General features: G+C 40.9%; 1 protein-coding gene across 1 annotated transcript in view; it reads left to right on the top strand.

Moving 5' to 3' along the window:
- Positions 1–18,503, top strand: part of LOC117532968 (contactin-4-like) — a 203,317-nt gene that overhangs the window by 17,979 nt on the left and 166,835 nt on the right. Inside the window, exon 2 of the mRNA XM_034196589.1 lies at positions 5,099–5,230. Coding sequence (XP_034052480.1) covers positions 5,176–5,230 — 55 coding nt within the window. The 5' untranslated portion in view covers positions 5,099–5,175. The remainder of the gene's footprint in view (positions 1–5,098; positions 5,231–18,503) is intronic.

Here is an 18,503-nt window from a genome sequence, read left to right as displayed (position 1 = left end):
TGAATAAGTACAGTACGTGAGTTAATACTGTATACTTAGTGACTTTGCACCACTGGATATGGCTAATAGTAGCAAACAGTAACAGATCCATACATATACCTTGAAGTGAAGCCTATGTAAAACAACAGTTATGTGTCATATATTGTTTTTTCAATGTTTTTTCTGTGATTAAAACGAAAATTGTGAAATAAAGATGAAACCTAAATATACAAGATAAAACAAATAAATGACAGGATAGTCTCTCTTTTGACCTCTTTTGTCATATGGTCTAGTTTGCATACATAATGTTTACATAAATCACTTCCAGGTTATTTCCAGAGCATTTTGATTCATGTTATTTTGGGATATGGTGGGAGAAGAATATATCAGATCACTGTGTGGATTATTGTGCTTGGTTTGATTTCAAATACAGTATACGCAACACAATTAGAATGGCTTTGGTGTTTAGGCTAACTTCATTCACATTATGCAGTCTGTTATTTAAGCACTATGTCCCCAAACACGGTTAAATACATCTGAATAAATACATAATAATTCAGACAGTATATGCATCCAAGGATGTTACTGATGTAACAGTATGCAGTGAATCACGTAGCTTCTGACATTAGCAGATGGTAGGCTAAATGCCAGTGGAGCACAAGCGGTGTACCGATCATTTAAAGCCTCGTCACTCTGGAAAACAGCACAAAGTTGGAGAAGTAGTTTCAATTCAATCGAGCTTTGTAAGTTAAATACGGCTGCCCATATCCGCTTCTGACACTGGCCTACCGAGCTGTGAGGGGATCAGCCCCTTCCTACATCTTCCGTCGCAAGCTTAAAAAACCCATATGTTTCGATTGTACCTTGACAATTAAATTCTAAAAAACAAAAAAAAAGGTTAATTTAGGCATTATAACCAATTAAACGGTATGACTTGCTTGAAGTGAATTATCTGCACTTTCTTTGATGTTCAGAGTTTGAATCTTTATGGTTTTTGCACTTATTGTAAGTCGCTTTGGATAAAAGCTTCATCAAAATGAAATGTAATGTAATCTTAATAGCAACATGAGCCCAGTTTTAATGTAGTCGGCCATTGTTGTTATTGAGAGGGATTTTCATGCGTAAACGTGACGTCATGGCAACGCTCCTCTCTGGCACTGGTTGGTGGGAAAGCAAATGAAACCCAGCACGGAAATACAACTTAGTGAACACATTGGTACTAGTGGCCCTGTGCAGTATATTAAATACATTGTACTAATTTCATCTATCAAGTTAGCGCTGATGTGACATGTTAAACTGAAACCATCACAGCAGACAAACCGGGCATTAGCCTAATAGGCGCAGGGCTTGGTGCTTTCATAAGACACACTCTAATATGCATAACACTGCTCTCTGAAAGTGAGGCACAGCGTTGCTCCATTGATATACCCAAGACAGACTCTGACAACCCTCTATAAGATCTGTGGAGTTAAAAGGCCTCTGTAGGTGGAGACAGCAGACAGAGCTGGAAGGTAGAGAATCTCACATTAATGAGAATGTGGCATACTCAAACAGTTTCTGGTGCCTTTTTGGACATGTTTTTTCAGTGTTTTTGTGCTACTCACTGAAAAGCTTTGAGCTGTCTAGGCTGAATCACAGCAGGGGGGCGATAATAGAGTTTCTTTGTGCTTCTCTTTAATAGCAAAATTATACAAATAGTTTGTGAGAGGTTTGTGTCGAACATGCCTCAACTCTAAATATATTTCCACCCAGGAGACGGTAGATTAAAGCCTCCTGTTTCTTAGAGGAGTCCCACAAAAGGTAGATTTGACTCTGCTTGTATGGCTTCAATTCTTACATCAGGGCTAGTTTTTCAGAGGGAGTAGCTGACATTCCCTGGATGGAAAAATCTTCCTGTCACTGCGCCCTATTTACAACCTCATATACTCAACATCCCCTTCAACCATTATATTAAATTACATTACATTGCATTTAGCTGACGCTTTTATCTAAAGCGACTTACAATAAGTGCGTTCGACCAACACAATACAAACTTGAAGAAAACAGAATCATATAAGTACATCAGGCTTCATAGAGCAAAAACATTTCAAGTGCTACTCAACTGGCTTTAGATAAGCCAGTCCTTTATTAGTATATAAGTGCTTTGTTAGCAATTCTATCGCTCGAAGTGGAGTCGAAAGAGATGAGTTTTCAGTCTGCGCCGGAAGGTGTGTAAGCTTTCTGCTGTCCTGATGTCAATGGGGAGCTCATTCCACCATCTTGGAGCCAGGATAGCAAACCCACGTGTTTTTGCTGATGGGAACTTGGGTCCCCCTCGCAGTGCGGGTGCAGCGAGCTGTTTGGCTGATGCAGAGCGGAGTGCACGTGCTGGGGTGTACGGTTTAACCATGTCCTGGATGTAGGAAGGGCCAGATCCATTCGCAGCATGGTAAGCAAGTACCATTGTCTTGAAGTGGATTCTAGCAGTTACCGGAAGCCAGTGAAGGGAGCGGAGGAGCGGCGTGGTGTGGGAACATTTAGGAAGGTTGAAGACCAGACGAGCCGCTGCATTCTGGATGAGCTGCAGAGGTCGGATGGCACATGCAGGTAGACCAGCCAGGAGGGAGTTGCAGTAGTCTAGGAGTGAGATGACGAGAGCCTGGACCAGAACCTGAGTCGCTTTCTGTGTCAGCTGGGGACGTATCCTCCTGATGTTGTAAAGCGTGTATCTGCAGCAGCGGGTTGTAGCAGCGATGTTTGCAGTGAAGGACAGGTTGTTATCTAGGGTCACACCCAGATTCCTTGCAGTCTGAGTCGGGGAAACAATAGAGGTGCCAATGTTGATTGTTAGGTCAAGAGTGGGACAATCTTTTCCCGGAAGGAAAAGCAGTTCAGTCTTGTCAAGGTTGAGCTTGAGGTGGTGAGCAGACATCCACTGAGAGATGTCAGCTAGACAAGCAGAGATGCGTGCGACGACCTGGGTCTCTGAGCGGGGAAAGGACAGAATTAATTGGGTGTCATCAGCGTAGCAGTGGTATGAAAAACCATGCGGGCTAATGACTGATCCGAGCGAGTTTGTGTACAAGGAGAAGAGGAGGGGACCAAGAACAGAGCCCTGAGGGACCCCCGTAGTTAATTGACAAGGGTCGGACTCGGACCCTCTCCAAGTAACCCTGTAGGTACGGTCTTTGAGGTATGAGGTGAGAAGGGAAAGCGCAGAGCCTGAAACTCCAAGTTCTTGGAGAGTGCGAAGGAGGATCTGATGGTTCACCGTATCGAATGCAGCAAACAGGTCAATGCAGCAGACAGGTCGCCTATTAAATTGGTTCCAGTGTTAGAATGTCGTTTTCTAACCCAGAAATGGGCAAACAGACACACCTTGTGTACTGTTCGACTGCCAGAGGAGCTTTAGAGCAGAGTTATGAAGTCCTACCAGTGCATCTTGCTATGCTATGAGAATACAGGTGCAGAATACACTTACAACTCACAGATGTGTGATTCAAACTGCGCTTGCCAGATGGTATCTTATGTCTTGCTTATGCAGCACCAACGTAGCCTTTTGCGTTTTTATACGAAGGCCCTTTATTGTCTAAATGCTAGTTTGCACTGATAACCATTAGGCAGCTATTGACCTTGTGGTTTGGCGCCTACGATTTAACCTCAAAGTTCATGGATCCATACCAGCAAGGCTCATTTGGTGCACGCTATACCCTTCTTTCCCTATTTGTAACCACTAGCACTGTCCAATTAGATAACAACACCTCAGAGATTATCTTTGAAAAAGTGATAATGATGTCCAATGAGAATAAAGGTCCTTACCTTTCAGAAATTACACGAAAAAACATGCTCATATGAAATGCAATCGTACATTGTATTGTGATGTCAAAGATAATCCACATATAGAGTCCATGTATATGACAGGAACTCTCCTGTTTGACGCAATTACTGCAGTTTTTTTTACCAAAATGTCATATTCCAAAATCCTAATTTCCAACCAAAATGCTTCTTAGATGATTAGCGATGTATCATCGTATATTCACACACATCTAGTATTCTGTGTTGTTTACTTATATATTTTGTCTGAAGTGAAGTTGAATGATGTCAATATAGGCTCATCACAAAAGCCAATTTGACGACCATATCAGTACAAATTCCCCCAAAACGGCCATGAATATAAGATATACTGTATATTTTGTATTTATTTCAAATAATCACTACATTTTGAATTTGGGAAGTACCAAATTATTTCACGTGAATATGTGTTCCAATTATTATTCACAAGCCTTTCACTTTTAGTCACCTATATAAACAACAATAGAATACTGTTCCTATGCCAATCCTATCAAACCTGCCAAAAACGGGTAAGAAATCTGCAGAATTAACTTTTTTCACACCTTGACTAGAAGACGGTGCTGCAGATTATTTGTTTTCCAACATGATTTATCTTCCAAGATAATGAAATGTTTGTCAAACTCACTGTCATGTATCAGCGAGTATCTATTCTCCAACAAAACAATGTTACAACGTTTCCTTTTTTGACAAAGAAATTAAAAGCATTGTCATAAGCTGACAGACTTTTAACACAACACGTTTTTTCTTCACCTCGTACCTTCAGCTTCTTCCCCGTCACTTTGACGCTCGGCAAACTTTCCAGTTTCAATGTTCACTCCTGGGAGATAAAGCTCACGACTGTTGTAGAAATCATTCTCGATGTTTTTCATCTTTAGGGTTGCACTTTTATGAGCATAAATGCTATGAAGAAAAATGCTATGAGAATTTAAAGGAGGAGCTTTGCTTTCATATGGACTTAAAAGTAGCTCTCCCTGGAGTTGCTGGAGATATGAAAATGAATGTGTATGTGATGTTTTGTGTTCATGTGCCCACCATCCACACAGAAATCCTTTTTTCTTAAGACCAACATTCAGCAAAGTGGAAAAATGAGTTAATTGCACCATTGATTTGATGATTAAAACATTACAATACTTTATTGTGAATGCTGGATAAGAAATATGCCATAAAGTCATTGGTTTATACCAAGTATATGAGCTATACTTGCACAATTAACACTTGCTGTACTCACTGATGTTTGAAATAGAAATCTGCTAATGAAAACCTTGTTCTGTTTTTACCTTTTATGCAGATTGTGAACCAGGTGTAAATCGGATTCCATACCTTCGTGATTGGATGTGAGACTACTTTGACCCGACAAAATTGAAGATGATGTTGCTATGGAAACTGCTGGTGCTGCAGTCACTTATGGGGTGCCTTGCAGGTAAAGTGTCTTATTAAGAACTTTTGATGCATGCCAAAGCTGCCTTTGTGCAGACCTTATTCATATGTATTTGGGGCAGGGGACAGTATGAAAGCCGTAGTTTAGAAAGGAGCAACCCCAAAGATTAGCCATAAGCAAACACATTTTTAACACCGATGTAAGACAACTCGAATGCAACATCCTTTCAACACGGACATTTTTGTTAAAGAAAGCCTATGTCTGCTTAAAATGTCATAGCACAGGCAATATTACAGATTGTTTTGCCCTTGTGTCGTATTTGGCACTCGGAAAAGGTTAGCGGTATCGGCCTGAATGAAAATAAAGGAGTGTTATGGCGCGTTTCCACTGCAGCGGGTAGCTCGCTTTAAGCGTGCCGAGCCGTGCAGGGCCCGTTTTTAGTTGCGTTTCCACTTGGCCTAGTACCGGCTAGCGGGTCCTAATTCACAGTTTTTCTGGCCCCATAAAATCGTGGTTCTAGGGCCAGGAACAACCAGGCTGAGTCGGGCTGAGCTATGTTAAACTAGAGAGATAATCGCTGGCAAGGGGGCTACAACTACAACAAGATGAACATATTTGACCGTGAATTAATTGTAATACACGTTTCAAAATGATGCCGAAGTAACAACATACTGATACCGGTTAGTAAAAACCATGAATTAATGCTTTGACAAGTCTGCAGACAGACGGCAGGCGAAAAACCCTTTTAAAATGCGTGCTTTCTAAATGGAGCTTGGCTAAGCTAACGTTATATATGCTCCGACCGTCCACACTCACAACAACGGCCTATACAGACATAAATAAAGCAGCGACTGTATTCGCCATGACACAGATAGTCTGTGGTTTGTACTTGTTTAACTTTTGTCTAGTTTCTGAACAGATATGAGGAGCTGTGAGCTCTGAGTGCTAAGAGCTAACGGCTGTGTTGTTTTTCTGTGGCACTCATTGAAGATGACGTCACGGCTCCGCCTACACTGCGTTACTATAGTAACTACCCCAGTTCCTAAACTGTAATGGAAGCGCAGCATTAAAGTGAGCCGGGCCTAACAAGGCCTAACCAAACCGAGCGAGGCTGAGTGAGGCCTGCAGTGGAAACGCGCCATAACACATCACAGTGGGAGGAAAAATCAGTTTCAATTGGTTCAATAGATCAGCTATTGTGGGCATCATTTATCTGGAGTGGAAAATCAAGAGGGAGGTATTGTAACCCTAGTTCTTTAAGCACATATTGAACCCTCTACCATAGATTATAGTAGAGGGCGGAGCCTGTGTGAGTTACAATGAAGGTGACGTAACCCTAGTTCTAAAACCTCAGGGGGGGCTGGACTATGATGTAGAACTACAGTAATGTGTTGATGAACTACTACCTGGGCGTCTTGCCGTCATTTGACGCCCTTATTCAGCTCGGGACGCCCTGAACTCGAGCCGAGGGCATCCAAAAATATTAATAATTCGAGAGAAGATCGAGAGTTTTTATCGCTTGAAATAACGAAAAGGAAAAAGGACATCCCTTTGTTGGAGGGGCAAAGGAGTCTGGTGGGATTATTTTCGGACTATTGAAGATCGTTTCCCCGACATCGGCGGTGCCTGCTACAGGAGAACACGAAACGTGCGCGATTTGGACGCGATGAGCCGTGCACGCGCGTGAGCTGCGAGCACCAGAGCCTCGCAGCGGCGAAACTGAGGCTCCGTGGTAAACTGTGGAAACATGAAGAGCCGTTCGGGAGCCGAAACAGCCGGCGCTTTAAGAGAGCCGAGCCAAATGATCCGGCTCACTAACGTAACAAGACAGTATCTATAAGGGACGGCTCAAGTTAAAATTCAAGCCCCCCCCCCACGCTCTCAGGGTGGACGCCCTCTCAGCCCTGGTCTGACGGAAACACTGCTTAGCATAACATAGATTACAATGTTTTTTTACAAACCTTATAAGGGACTTTTAATGGCAAATGTCCTATTCTAAAGTATTCACATAACATCAGTAGCTAAATTAAACTTAATATACACATAAACAAGTCATCAAATATAAAAAAAGAAATCAATGCATTGATGTTAAAGGCTCCATAGTAATTGCATACACTGTTGAATCGTGCCCAAGTGCTGTGGAGCAGTGTTTTTATGAGTGAATAAAGGTTAGTTAGTTTTAATAGGCCTTTTAAAAATTGACCCCATTTTATATACACTATGTCACCATTCAATCAGTAAATCAACGCATACATCATTCAATCAGGACATATCTAAAAAACATACTTCAAATATTGTGCCTAAAGTAATTATTTGTCACAGGAAATGCTGTAAAAGAGGGTCAACATGAGGTTAATTTCTCAAGTTGATATACAGTTTCCAACAGGCAATGAGTTAACAGGAAATCATCAATTCCTAACGTCCATCATTCATTTACAGGGCAGTAAAGTTGAATTATAGCTTCATTACACCATGGTGCCTGTTTTCGCCAGAGGCTCTCGAGCATTGATCACATTTTGATGGAGGACTTTAATTTGTCTCCTTTACAAATAGGAGGGGTCACCAGAGAGCATCCCTTGAATCACTCAGACTGTTTAATCAACAGGTGTTATACGAATCAAGACGCTGAAAAGGCTCTATTGATGAGGTCTGAGCTCTGGTCAAACCCTCTTTCTCATTACTCAACACACATTAGGCCTGTTGTGAACCCATTGCCCTCTTGTGCACATATCATGATCAGATGTGTCTAAGGGTTTTGTCACTATGTGTCTCCAGCTCTAACAATCCCAAAAAATCATGCAGCAGCAGGCGTGTGATAATTACAAAGTGTGTTTTGAGCGTAGCTGAATGTTGCAGTTGACACTTCATGGAGGCTATTTCTGTTTTGGAGAAAATAATCACGGGTGGAACGATTTTGACACAATTCAGAAGTCTATTGGTGCTTATGTGCATTGTGCACCTTTTTGGATGAATGTTGAGAATTCAAAAATGGTGGGAATCTTAACAGAATATTTTCTAAACAGAATATAATTTGCTGGTCAAAGGTCAATGTCATTGAAATTGACAATGACAATTTCACACAAATGTTGGACAGGCATGGATATTATCAGGGGGCACAGGTTCAAACCCCACTGCAGTCAGCATGTCGTTGTGTCCTTGAGACACTTCACCCCAAAGTGCTCCTGTGGGGATTGCCCACAGTATTGAGTATGTAAGTCGCTTTGGATAAAAGCGTCTAACAAGCAACATGTAATGTAATATTAACTGCAACTTGACTTGTTGACAAAGGCATTTAAATCTGAGGCTTGAATTCTTGTAAGTAGCATTGGCATTTGACAGTTCCCAATAAATGTTTTTCTTAACAATAATGTTGCCAACTTCTTATGTGATAATTGAGCCAACAAATCAAACTGTATGTCTCACTGCCAACGGGCTTTTTATGAGGCTAAAAGAATGCTAGCCTTTTTTTATTTAATTGCAATATTATGAATCTCAATGGGGTTTACCAGAAAACATGTTATTAACGTCTCTATTGCACCGTTTTCTCTCCAAAACAATTGCAGTGTTTCCTGTGCTGTTGGTAGTTTTGAGGACAACCGAAAGACACAAACAATAACAACATTTGTAAACACAAGGGAGGGAATGTTATATATTTCTGAATTACTTTCAATGGCAATCACAGATTTAGCCCCAAAATGATCTGACAGTAAAACGTCTAACTTGAGAGAGAATCAAAACCGATTTGTTCCCTTTTTAAACATGCTCATAACATTGCATTACATTGCATTTAGCTGACGCTTTTATCCAAAGCGACTTACAGTAAGTGCGTTCGACCAACAAAATACAACTTGAAGAAAACAGAATCATATAAGTACATCAGGCTTCATAGAGCAAAAACATTTCAAGTGCTACTCTAACGAGACCAGATCGTATATTAAAGTGGTTTTGTCTTTATATGAATATCTGTCTAACCCTTTTTTATAACAAGATCTGCATAGCCGCTTAACAGCATGGGAAAAGCAGGGTTAATGAGGACAGCTCCTACATTTTTAAAGAACAGAGCGAGAGCAGTGTGTGCGAGCAGACTCCCTGAAACACAGCCGTGAAAGGGTCGCCCTCAGACTAAAATTGGTTTATCCTCCTTTCAAAAATCACTAGGCGTGAACATGTGCTTTAAACAAAGTTGCAGGGATGCGTATACTCAGACCTCCATAACACATTTATGTGTTTTCTGCTGAGCTGGAAATGTACATCTTGGAGCAGTTTTACATCTTCAAACTGGAGAACAGGATTATTGTACTAACCCTGCCGCTTATCAGTTTGGAACAAAACTCACTTTACAAAGGCCTATATGGATTAGAGAGGTGGCTGGAAATAAACTACTACTGGAAACAGGAACGTTGCATCACATGCAGACCTAACACAGCTTTTAATATGCTGCAGAGTGCAAGAATATATTTGCAAAGAGAGCAAACCTCCTGCAGTACGGGCTTAGGGAAAGCGATGGTATGGATGTTTATAGCAGCTTTAGCTACACTCCTCAGCCCGGGGAGTTATACGTTGATTTGTTTTTCACGCACACATGAATACAAAAAGCTTGATAATGACCTATGTGCCAGTTGAAACTCAAAATCCAATTACATTTTTGAATTAGTCACCTGCTTGTTCACCAGCTGACTGCAACAACAGTGTAACACATCAGAGGTTGTGGGGGGTGCTTTTCTGTGTGTGGTGGAATTATCTGTGAGAATAGTAAGTTGGTATTTGTGCACCTGGGTATAATAATAATAATTATTTATTTATTTTATATAGGCGCCTTTCAAGGCTCTCAAGATCGCCGTACAGACACATAAAAAACAAGATACACAATACATAACACCAGCATAAGAGACATAAACAAGACAATGCAGTATATAAATCAATCAATTAACCAAATCAATACAAACAGAGGATGTGTGATGGATAATGATCAGGGTGGATATGCGATATGGTATTACACTTTTTGTCATAAATTAACATACTCCACTTTTGTAGTGGAGATGAGAAGGACACTGATAGGATGAAGAGGGAGACACTTGTTATTTTTGTCAAGCACTTTGTGACTTTGTCTGTGAAAAGCGCTTTATAAATACATTTTACTTACTTACGTGCTAAAAGGAGTTTAACAGAAATAATCTCAAACACTTCTCTACTCACTCACAGCCTTCGTGCAAGGGAAGGGCAGATCACTTTCAAGTGCATGCTAGAGAAGTGCAGGGAAATGCAAGAAGATGATTGGTGTTAGGTGGAAAAAGACAGATTGAAGTGTTTTTTCATACCACTGTCAGACAGGAAGAGATTTCACTTATAAGTAATGAACAATTACGAATCACCACTTAGCTGGTTGAATCATTTTCCAAGGGACTATATTAGTCAGACTTAAAGATGTGTTGGAGATGATTTCATTTTAAATTTATTTTTTCAAAGCTGTAGTGATTAAGGTAGGTAAGTTTGAGAAACCGGCTTGAGATACACTTTTTGTTATATTCCATGGAATGCTCTTAACATCCCGATAGCAATGAATATATTAAATGCTTTGACAATAAATACGTAACAATATGTCATCTGTGGAAGCCGTAGCGTTGTAAAAAGCACGACCAATAATCTGAGCCGGCTAAAGTAACTGGATGGCCTACCTGCCTGTCAGCCTTCCATCTGGGCACAAACTTATCTCGTGCCCTCATTGGTCATGTGTGCGTTCGTGTGTGTTGGAGGAGGGGCTCTGTAAGGAAGTGGCAGATTTTTTCCGGTTGTGTATTTTCAAATTTAGCGCACTCGAGCTGGTTTCTCCAAAATTACCTACCCCACCTTTAACCCGGAAAAACATTTTCACGTGTTCTAAATAAGTTTATTAGTTATGTTTTTCTCTCATTGGCCTCTCAGGGCTTCCCTAAATTAGTCTATATACATTAGAGATCTTTCTGGAAGAATCTGGGCGAAATCACGTCACTTGGCAACTTATAATATAAAAGATAATCATGGAAAGAACAGGTAACACAAAGATTACTCAATCACAAAATACTTTTCATAGCAAGGTGGACATAGGGTATGGGTTAGTTCAAACACTGCAGTGCTTCTGATGTCACTGTTCAAAATGCATTACAGTTATAATGAAGACTGAGTCCAAACACAAACATTAAAGTCAAAACGTTTTTTCTATACAAAATCATACACAAAGCCACCGCTTTACGAATGTGCATTAGATTAAGTGTTTTTTCGGCTGTGTTAATGGGAAGGTTACTTTGGAAATATGACTTACAGATTACTTGTTAAGTCCCGTTGCTATTGCTGCAGTACAGTCAGTGGTATGAGTAGAATAGACAATGTGTTTTTTTGCTGGAGAAATAAGACCATATTTTAAAGGTCCCCTATTATATATATTATTGTAAGTCGCTTTAGATAAAAGCGTCAGCTAAATGCAATGTAATGTAATGTAATGTAATACAGTTTTTCATCAATATATTATAGGTCTCAGATATATACAAAACAAGTCTCTGATTGGCTGAAACACCAAACAGATCATTGCAGCATTACCCATAATCCCCTCTGTTTCAGCCCTGTTTCAAAAGTGCTGATTCTCTGTCTGTTACTTTAGATGAAAATAAGGAGCCCCTCCCCACGCCCCTCTGAGAGACATTTGGTTACAAAGAACTCAATGGTGCTCTAGGAGGAGATTCAGGTGATAAGGGGGGAGGGTTACCTTAGTTGCTGATTGGCTAATGGTTACTGAAGCCAAAAAATCGTTATGACATCACAAAGTGGCCAATATCTGATCAGCTCATTTTCAGACAGGTTTTTATAGAAATGGATCAGGACAAAAAGAGAGAGAATCTTTGTTCCTGAAACTTTCAGAGTCTCTTTACTCAGATAGAATTCATGAACAAGTGGATTTTGCATAATAGGTGACCTTTAAATATACATTGAGAGTCAAGTTGTTTATTTATTTAATAACCATGACCAGAGATGGGGTCGTTACTCAAAAAAAGCAATATATTACTTTACTTCGTTACTCTCTTCATAAAGTGTTACTTTACTCGCAGGGCCGCCCCTCCCTACAGGCAGATCACGCAGACTGCGGAGGATGCTTCATTTTGCGGAGGGAGCCTCATCTGAAGCGCAAATGCGGCGCACCTACAGTGTAAGCACGCCACAGTTTTCGCCGCTGCGAGGCTCCACTAGCACCCCCCCCCACGTAACGCTTGTCGGTCAATTTTAGTAACTATAGTGTGATTACTGAATTATAAAAGTAACGCGTTACATTACTCCGTTACAGACAAAAGTTACTTTGTAACGCGTTGCACCCAACTCTGACCAATCGGCTTCGAGTTAGGATCCTCCTTAAACTGTCGGGGGTCTTTTCTCAATAATGATTCGCTCACTGCAAATGATCCCTTGCATATCATGTTGGTATTCCTTCTAATATGTATTTCATTAATGTCTCGTATGTTTGTATACAGACTGTAAGGGAAACTTCTGCAGCAATGGAGAGTCAGGACTCAGAGAGACACGAGGAGAGTTGGAGCTTTGATGTCAAACACGGGTAGTTTATTACAAGTATCGACCGGAGAATTTCACATCACAAGTCACAGCAGCCAGAGGTTCTGACTGCACGGTGGGTTGCCACATCAATTCTGCCCAGCCTCTCTCTCGATAGACCTTTTAACTTTACAGAGAGTTCTGGGAACACTGGAGATAGCCTCAACATCTGGAGACACTCAATCACTTGTCTGAATCTTAGGCTCAGTGACCGAGAGTTGACCGGTCCTAAACTAATATCAACATTATTGCTGAGGCCTCCCATTCCTTAAGACAGATAACAGAGTCAGGGTTGGTCATACACGTCTGTCGAGGCTAAGCCAACGCTTTAAGCCTCTGAGGATCCGCTTGGTGGGTGTAATTGACGCACACAAGTTTGCTGCCGAATAAAGGTCAGAAACCAAGTTTCCAGTTTGAAACAGTCCATTTATTTCCATTTGACTGGTTTCCATTTACTTGCTTCTTTCCATATTCACCACACGATATTACCGTTTACACAATACCTTTGCTTTTCTTGTAATCCCGTGTTTGTGTGTGTGTGCTCCGTGTGTGTGTGCTCCGTGTGTGTGTGCTCCGTGTGTGTGTGCTCCGTGTGTGTGTGCTCCGTGTGTGTGTTCTCCGTGTGTGTGTTCTCCATGTGTGTGTTCTCCGTGTGTGGTCAAAAACTGTATGGGCCTTCCGGCGGAACCTCTCCCCAACACACATAGGTTCCTACCTTTATACCCACATTCATTGGCTCCTACACACGTCAACAGGCAGAAAGGTTAAATATCTTAGGAGTAAGACAGAATTATTCTCTGACACAAATGTAAAAGCGATTTTAGTGATTAGTAACCACACCATGACCTTTTTATATACTCGCCTTCTTTACATATTCTCCGCTCTTCCATCGCTGATGTTCACTCAGCTAACATAAGCGTACGGAGCTCTTCAAAGATGTATCCAGTTCGTATGTTTACGCTATTAAACAGATTTCCTACAACACCTACTAGATTATACATGAATGAGTAGAAACTAAACATACACACTCACAAGTACACACTAACTACACGTTTACAAGCACTGCACATTCCTCCAGGAAGCCTTGCATATTTATGAATGACACTAATTAGGCTGATGTTATTTTGGACATCGTAAGAATACACATTTAAATCGTCAATCATACAAAATACACACCCAGGGAGTGCGTAACTTAACAAGTGACTAAGAAATGGAGCAATCAAACACATCAGATCTGCATTAGTTATAAGACATGGGTGTAAGTGTCAGCCTTCTTTAATATTTTACATGTAAAGATAACTGCCTGCAGGTTAGCGCTGACGGCAATAAGTATGCTAATACAACTAAGCTTCCTCTCTGCTTTGCATTATTAAATATATTTCTGAGCTTTAATGTATTGATTTGAATATTCATTATAGAGGATCATATAGGGATCACACGGGGCTCGTACATCTTCTTTTTGTCTCTGAGCTTTATTCACCTGAGGATTGTTTGCTCAGCACACATGATTTATACTCATGCTCTCAGTACCTCCGGGGGACTGCCCGGTATGATCAAATATGTTCGTGCCATTGAGCTGCTGTGCCACTTAACCTCAAGAGGAGTTGCTGAGAGTGTGTGTGTGTGCTTTTGTGTTTGTGTGTGCTTGTGTGTGTGTGCAAGTGTGTGTATGTTTGTGTTTGTGTGTGCAAGTGTGTGTGTGTTTGAGTGCATTTGTGGTTGTGTGCGTGTGTGTGTGTGTGTGTGTGCGTGTGTGTTTGAGTACATGTGTGGTTGTGTGTGTGCGTGTGTGTGTGTTTGAGTGCATTTGTGGTTGTGTGCGTGTGTGTGTGCGCGTGTGTGTTTGAGTATATGTGTGGTTGTGTGTGTGCGTGTGTGTGTGTTTGAGTGCATTTGTGGTTGTGTGTGTGTGTGTGCATGTGTGTATGTGTGTTTGTGTGTGTTTGAGTGCATGTGTGGTCATGTGTGTGCATGTGTGTGTGTTTGTGTGTATTTGAGTACATGTGTGGTTGTGTGTGTATGTGTGTGTGTGTTTGAGTGCATTTGTGTTTGTGTGTGCGTGTGTGTGTGTGCGTGTGTGTGTGTGTGTGTGTGTGTTTGAGTGCATTTGTGTTTGAGTGCATGTGTGTGTGTGTGTGTGTGTTTGTGTGCAGATTGAATCAGTTCATAAGCATCTTCCGCTGAAGTAAGAGTTTCCGCCGATATACATCTCCCATCTATTTCTAGACATATTGTTTTATGGAGCCCCGAGGAGTATTATTGCCGAGGTTACACATAAATAGACAAGAAACAGTATTTTGCACAAAAAAAACCAAGATCTTTTTATAAGTAATAAATATAGGAAATAGGAGAGACGCAAACATTGAATATTTGTAAATCAGAGGTTTTGTAACTGGGGGGTTTGCATCCCCTCGTGGGTTTCGGGAATGAAAGTAAAGAAATAATAAATAATAAATAATGTTGGATAAGTTCCAATAGAATAGCCAAACGTGTGGGATTTGGTAAAAGAGATAAAGTACCTTTCAGGGAATGTTTACCGTTTTTCCCACTAATGACTGACTTACTGTAGTACGGACCGATTTATTTATGTTTTTTGGTGTTGTTTAAAGTCCAACTGCGATACTCGCTTTTCTTTGTTCAATTGTTGAGTGTTACGGCTGCAATCCCTATGTCCATTCTCTTAATTTAAAGACGACATTATGCTCATTTTCACCTTCATATCAGTATGTAGTGTCTCTACTTTAAAGAGTCCTCTCCTGCTGATGTTCAGGTGTATATCAGTATGTAGTGTCTCTACTTTAAAGAGTCCTCTCCTGCTGATATTCAGGTGTATATCAGTATGTAGTGTCTCTACTTTAAAGAGTCCTCTCCTGCTGATGTTCAGGTGTATATCAGTATGTAGTGTCTCTACTTTAAAGAGTCCTCTCCTGCTGGTGTTCAGGTGTATATCAGTATGTAGTGTCTCTACTTTAAAGAGTCCTCTCCTGCTGATGTTCAGGTGTATATCAGTATGTAGTGTCTCTACTTTAAAGAGTCCTCTCCTGCTGGTGTTCAGGTGTATATCAGTATGTAGTGTCTCTACTTTAAAGAGTCCTCTCCTGCTGATGTTCAGGTGTATATCAGTATGTAGTGTCTCTACTTTAAAGAGTCCTCTCCTGCTGATGTTCAGGTGTATATCAGTATGTAGTGTCTCTACTTTAAAGAGTCCTCTCCTGCTGATGTTCAGGTGTATATCAGTATGTAGTGTCTCTACTTTAAAGAGTCCTCTCCTGTTGATGTTCAGGTGTATATCAGTATGTAGTGTCTCTACTTTAAAGAGTCCTCTCCTGCTGATGTTCAGGTGTATATCAGTATGTAGTGTCTCTACTTTAAAGAGTCCTCTCCTGCTGATGTTCAGGTGTATATCAGTATGTAGTGTCTCTACTTTAAAGAGTCCTCTCCTGCTGATGTTCAGGTGTATATCAGTATGTAGTGTCTCTACTTTAAAGAGTCCTCTCCTGCTGATGTTCAGGTGTATATCAGTATGTAGTGTCTCTACTTTAAAGAGTCCTCTCCTGCTGATGTTCAGGTGTATATCAGTATGTAGTGTCTCTACTTTAAAGAGTCCTCTCCTGCTGATGTTCATGTGTATATCAGTATGTAGTGTCTCTACTTAAAAGAGTCCTCTCCTGCTGATGTTCAGGTGTATATCAGTATGAAGTGTCTCTACTTTAAAGAGTCCTCTCCTGCTGATGTTCAGGTGTATATCAGTATGTAGTGTCTCTACTTTAAAGAGTCCTCTCCTGCTGATGTTCAGGTGTATATCAGTATGTAGTGTCTCTACTTTAAAGAGTCCTCTCCTGCTGATGTTCAGGTGTATATCAGTATGTAGTGGCTCTACTTTAAAGAGTCCTCTCCTGCTGATGTTCAGGTGTATATCAGTATGTAGTGTCTCTACTTTAAAAGAGTCCTCTCCTGCTGATGTTCAGGTGTATATCAGTATGTAGTGTCTCTACTTTAAAAGAGTCCTCTCCTGCTGATGTTCAGGTGTATATCAGTATGTAGTGTCTCTACTTTAAAGAGTCCTCTCCTGCTGATGTTCAGGTGTATATCAGTATGTAGTGTCTCTACTTTAAAGAGTCCTCTCCTGCTGATGTTCAGGTGTATATCAGTATGTAGTGTCTCTACTTTAAAGAGTCCTCTCCTGCTGATGTTCAGGTGTATATCAGTATGTAGTGTCTCTACTTTAAAGAGTCCTCTCCTGCTGATGTTCAGGTGTGTATCAGTATGTAGTGTCTCTACTTTAAAGAGTCCTCTCCTGCTGATGTTCAGGTGTATATCAGTATGTAGTGTCTCTACATGTCTCCATGCTTTAATGTTCAAAAAGCTCTTTATTGTCCTCACACTGCCTATGCTGCATCACCTCTTTTCACCCTCTGTCTGAAACTAGAGCCCAGTCTGCTCTGATTGGTTAGCTGGCCGGCTCTGTTGTGATTGGTCAACAGCTTAGAGACGTCCCGACCCTTAGCCTGTCCCGTACAATGTGTTGGAGCGTAGCCAATAGAAGAGCAAGTGTTACATAGTGATGTCACTAAAGAGGAGTGTGTGGGAGAGATACTCCGTCTGGAGGGAACACAGGGATTTTATACTTTCCAACACAGGATCGTAATCCTGTAAATCTGCGTTTCTTCTCTCTGGTTTTACCAAGCCAGTGGCTGTGAAATGGACCCTCGCCGTTTAAACCTACTCCATACATCAGTGTCCTGGCTATGGAAAATGGATATCCCCGCTCCAGTGAACTACTTATCTGCTGTGACAGAACTATATATTCTAATATTTACGAGAACGCATGAAAGATACATGCAGATATTTCGTTCTTGTCACGTTGAACCCACTTTCAATGCCTCGCAGCTTTTCAGAGTTGTTTCGATGTGCGTCCAGCAGCATGGAGAAAATACATTTTCTTCAAGGTTCATGTGTCGCAGGCTCTATCTGTTCCACTTTCAGAGCCTTTTGTATTATCTCGAACAATCGCAGAGGACAGTATCTTTAATGAACACCACAGAGAGGCTCAGGAAAAAAAAACATCTGCACTACATATTTCATCCACCTCTTCAGAAGATATACTATCTCTTGCTATTGAGGGCAGGCTGTTATATGAGAGTCTGTGAGAGATGTGATCAAAACCTTATTTCGCAAAGTGGACCACTTATGTGCTCCTCAAACTATTTTCTTTATTTATGCTGAGCCATGTTCTATAAATGCATATACAGTACTGTCACCTGCAATTGGACTGGAGATTTTTTGTTTGCTTCTTTAAACTGTCACTTGTCAGCCCTGAAACGGCTCCTTGACAGCTCTACTGTGAATACTAGATGGCGAGTGGGAGCACGGAGATGAATAGGATGCTGATATCCTCTCATTTGTAACCCTTCCCTGTCAGTTAAGACACATTTTGGATTACTGCATATGTTTATTTTTAGATGATTTCCTTACAAAGAGCACACAGTAAAATAGATCACAGTAAAACACACAAATACGCTGATTTACCTGATTTAACATAAAAGGGTCCTTCAACAGGATCCCAGGAGTCCATAGCAGAATGGCAGCAGTTGTATCTTGGTTTATTTCATTAGACATTAGCCCAGTAAGGAACATTGTGTTCAAGGGTGACTCATTTCATAACAGTCACTGTAATATTCCAATAAAAAAGGGATGGAAATGTAGCCCTAAATTAATATTACTCACAAACAATTGATCA

Source organism: Gymnodraco acuticeps, unplaced genomic scaffold, assembly GCF_902827175.1.
Source record: "Gymnodraco acuticeps unplaced genomic scaffold, fGymAcu1.1, whole genome shotgun sequence".
Classification (NCBI taxonomy): Eukaryota; Metazoa; Chordata; class Actinopteri; order Perciformes; family Bathydraconidae; genus Gymnodraco; species Gymnodraco acuticeps.
The sequence above is the reverse complement of the archived record's forward strand: the minus strand, read 5'-3'. Positions and strand labels throughout refer to the sequence as shown.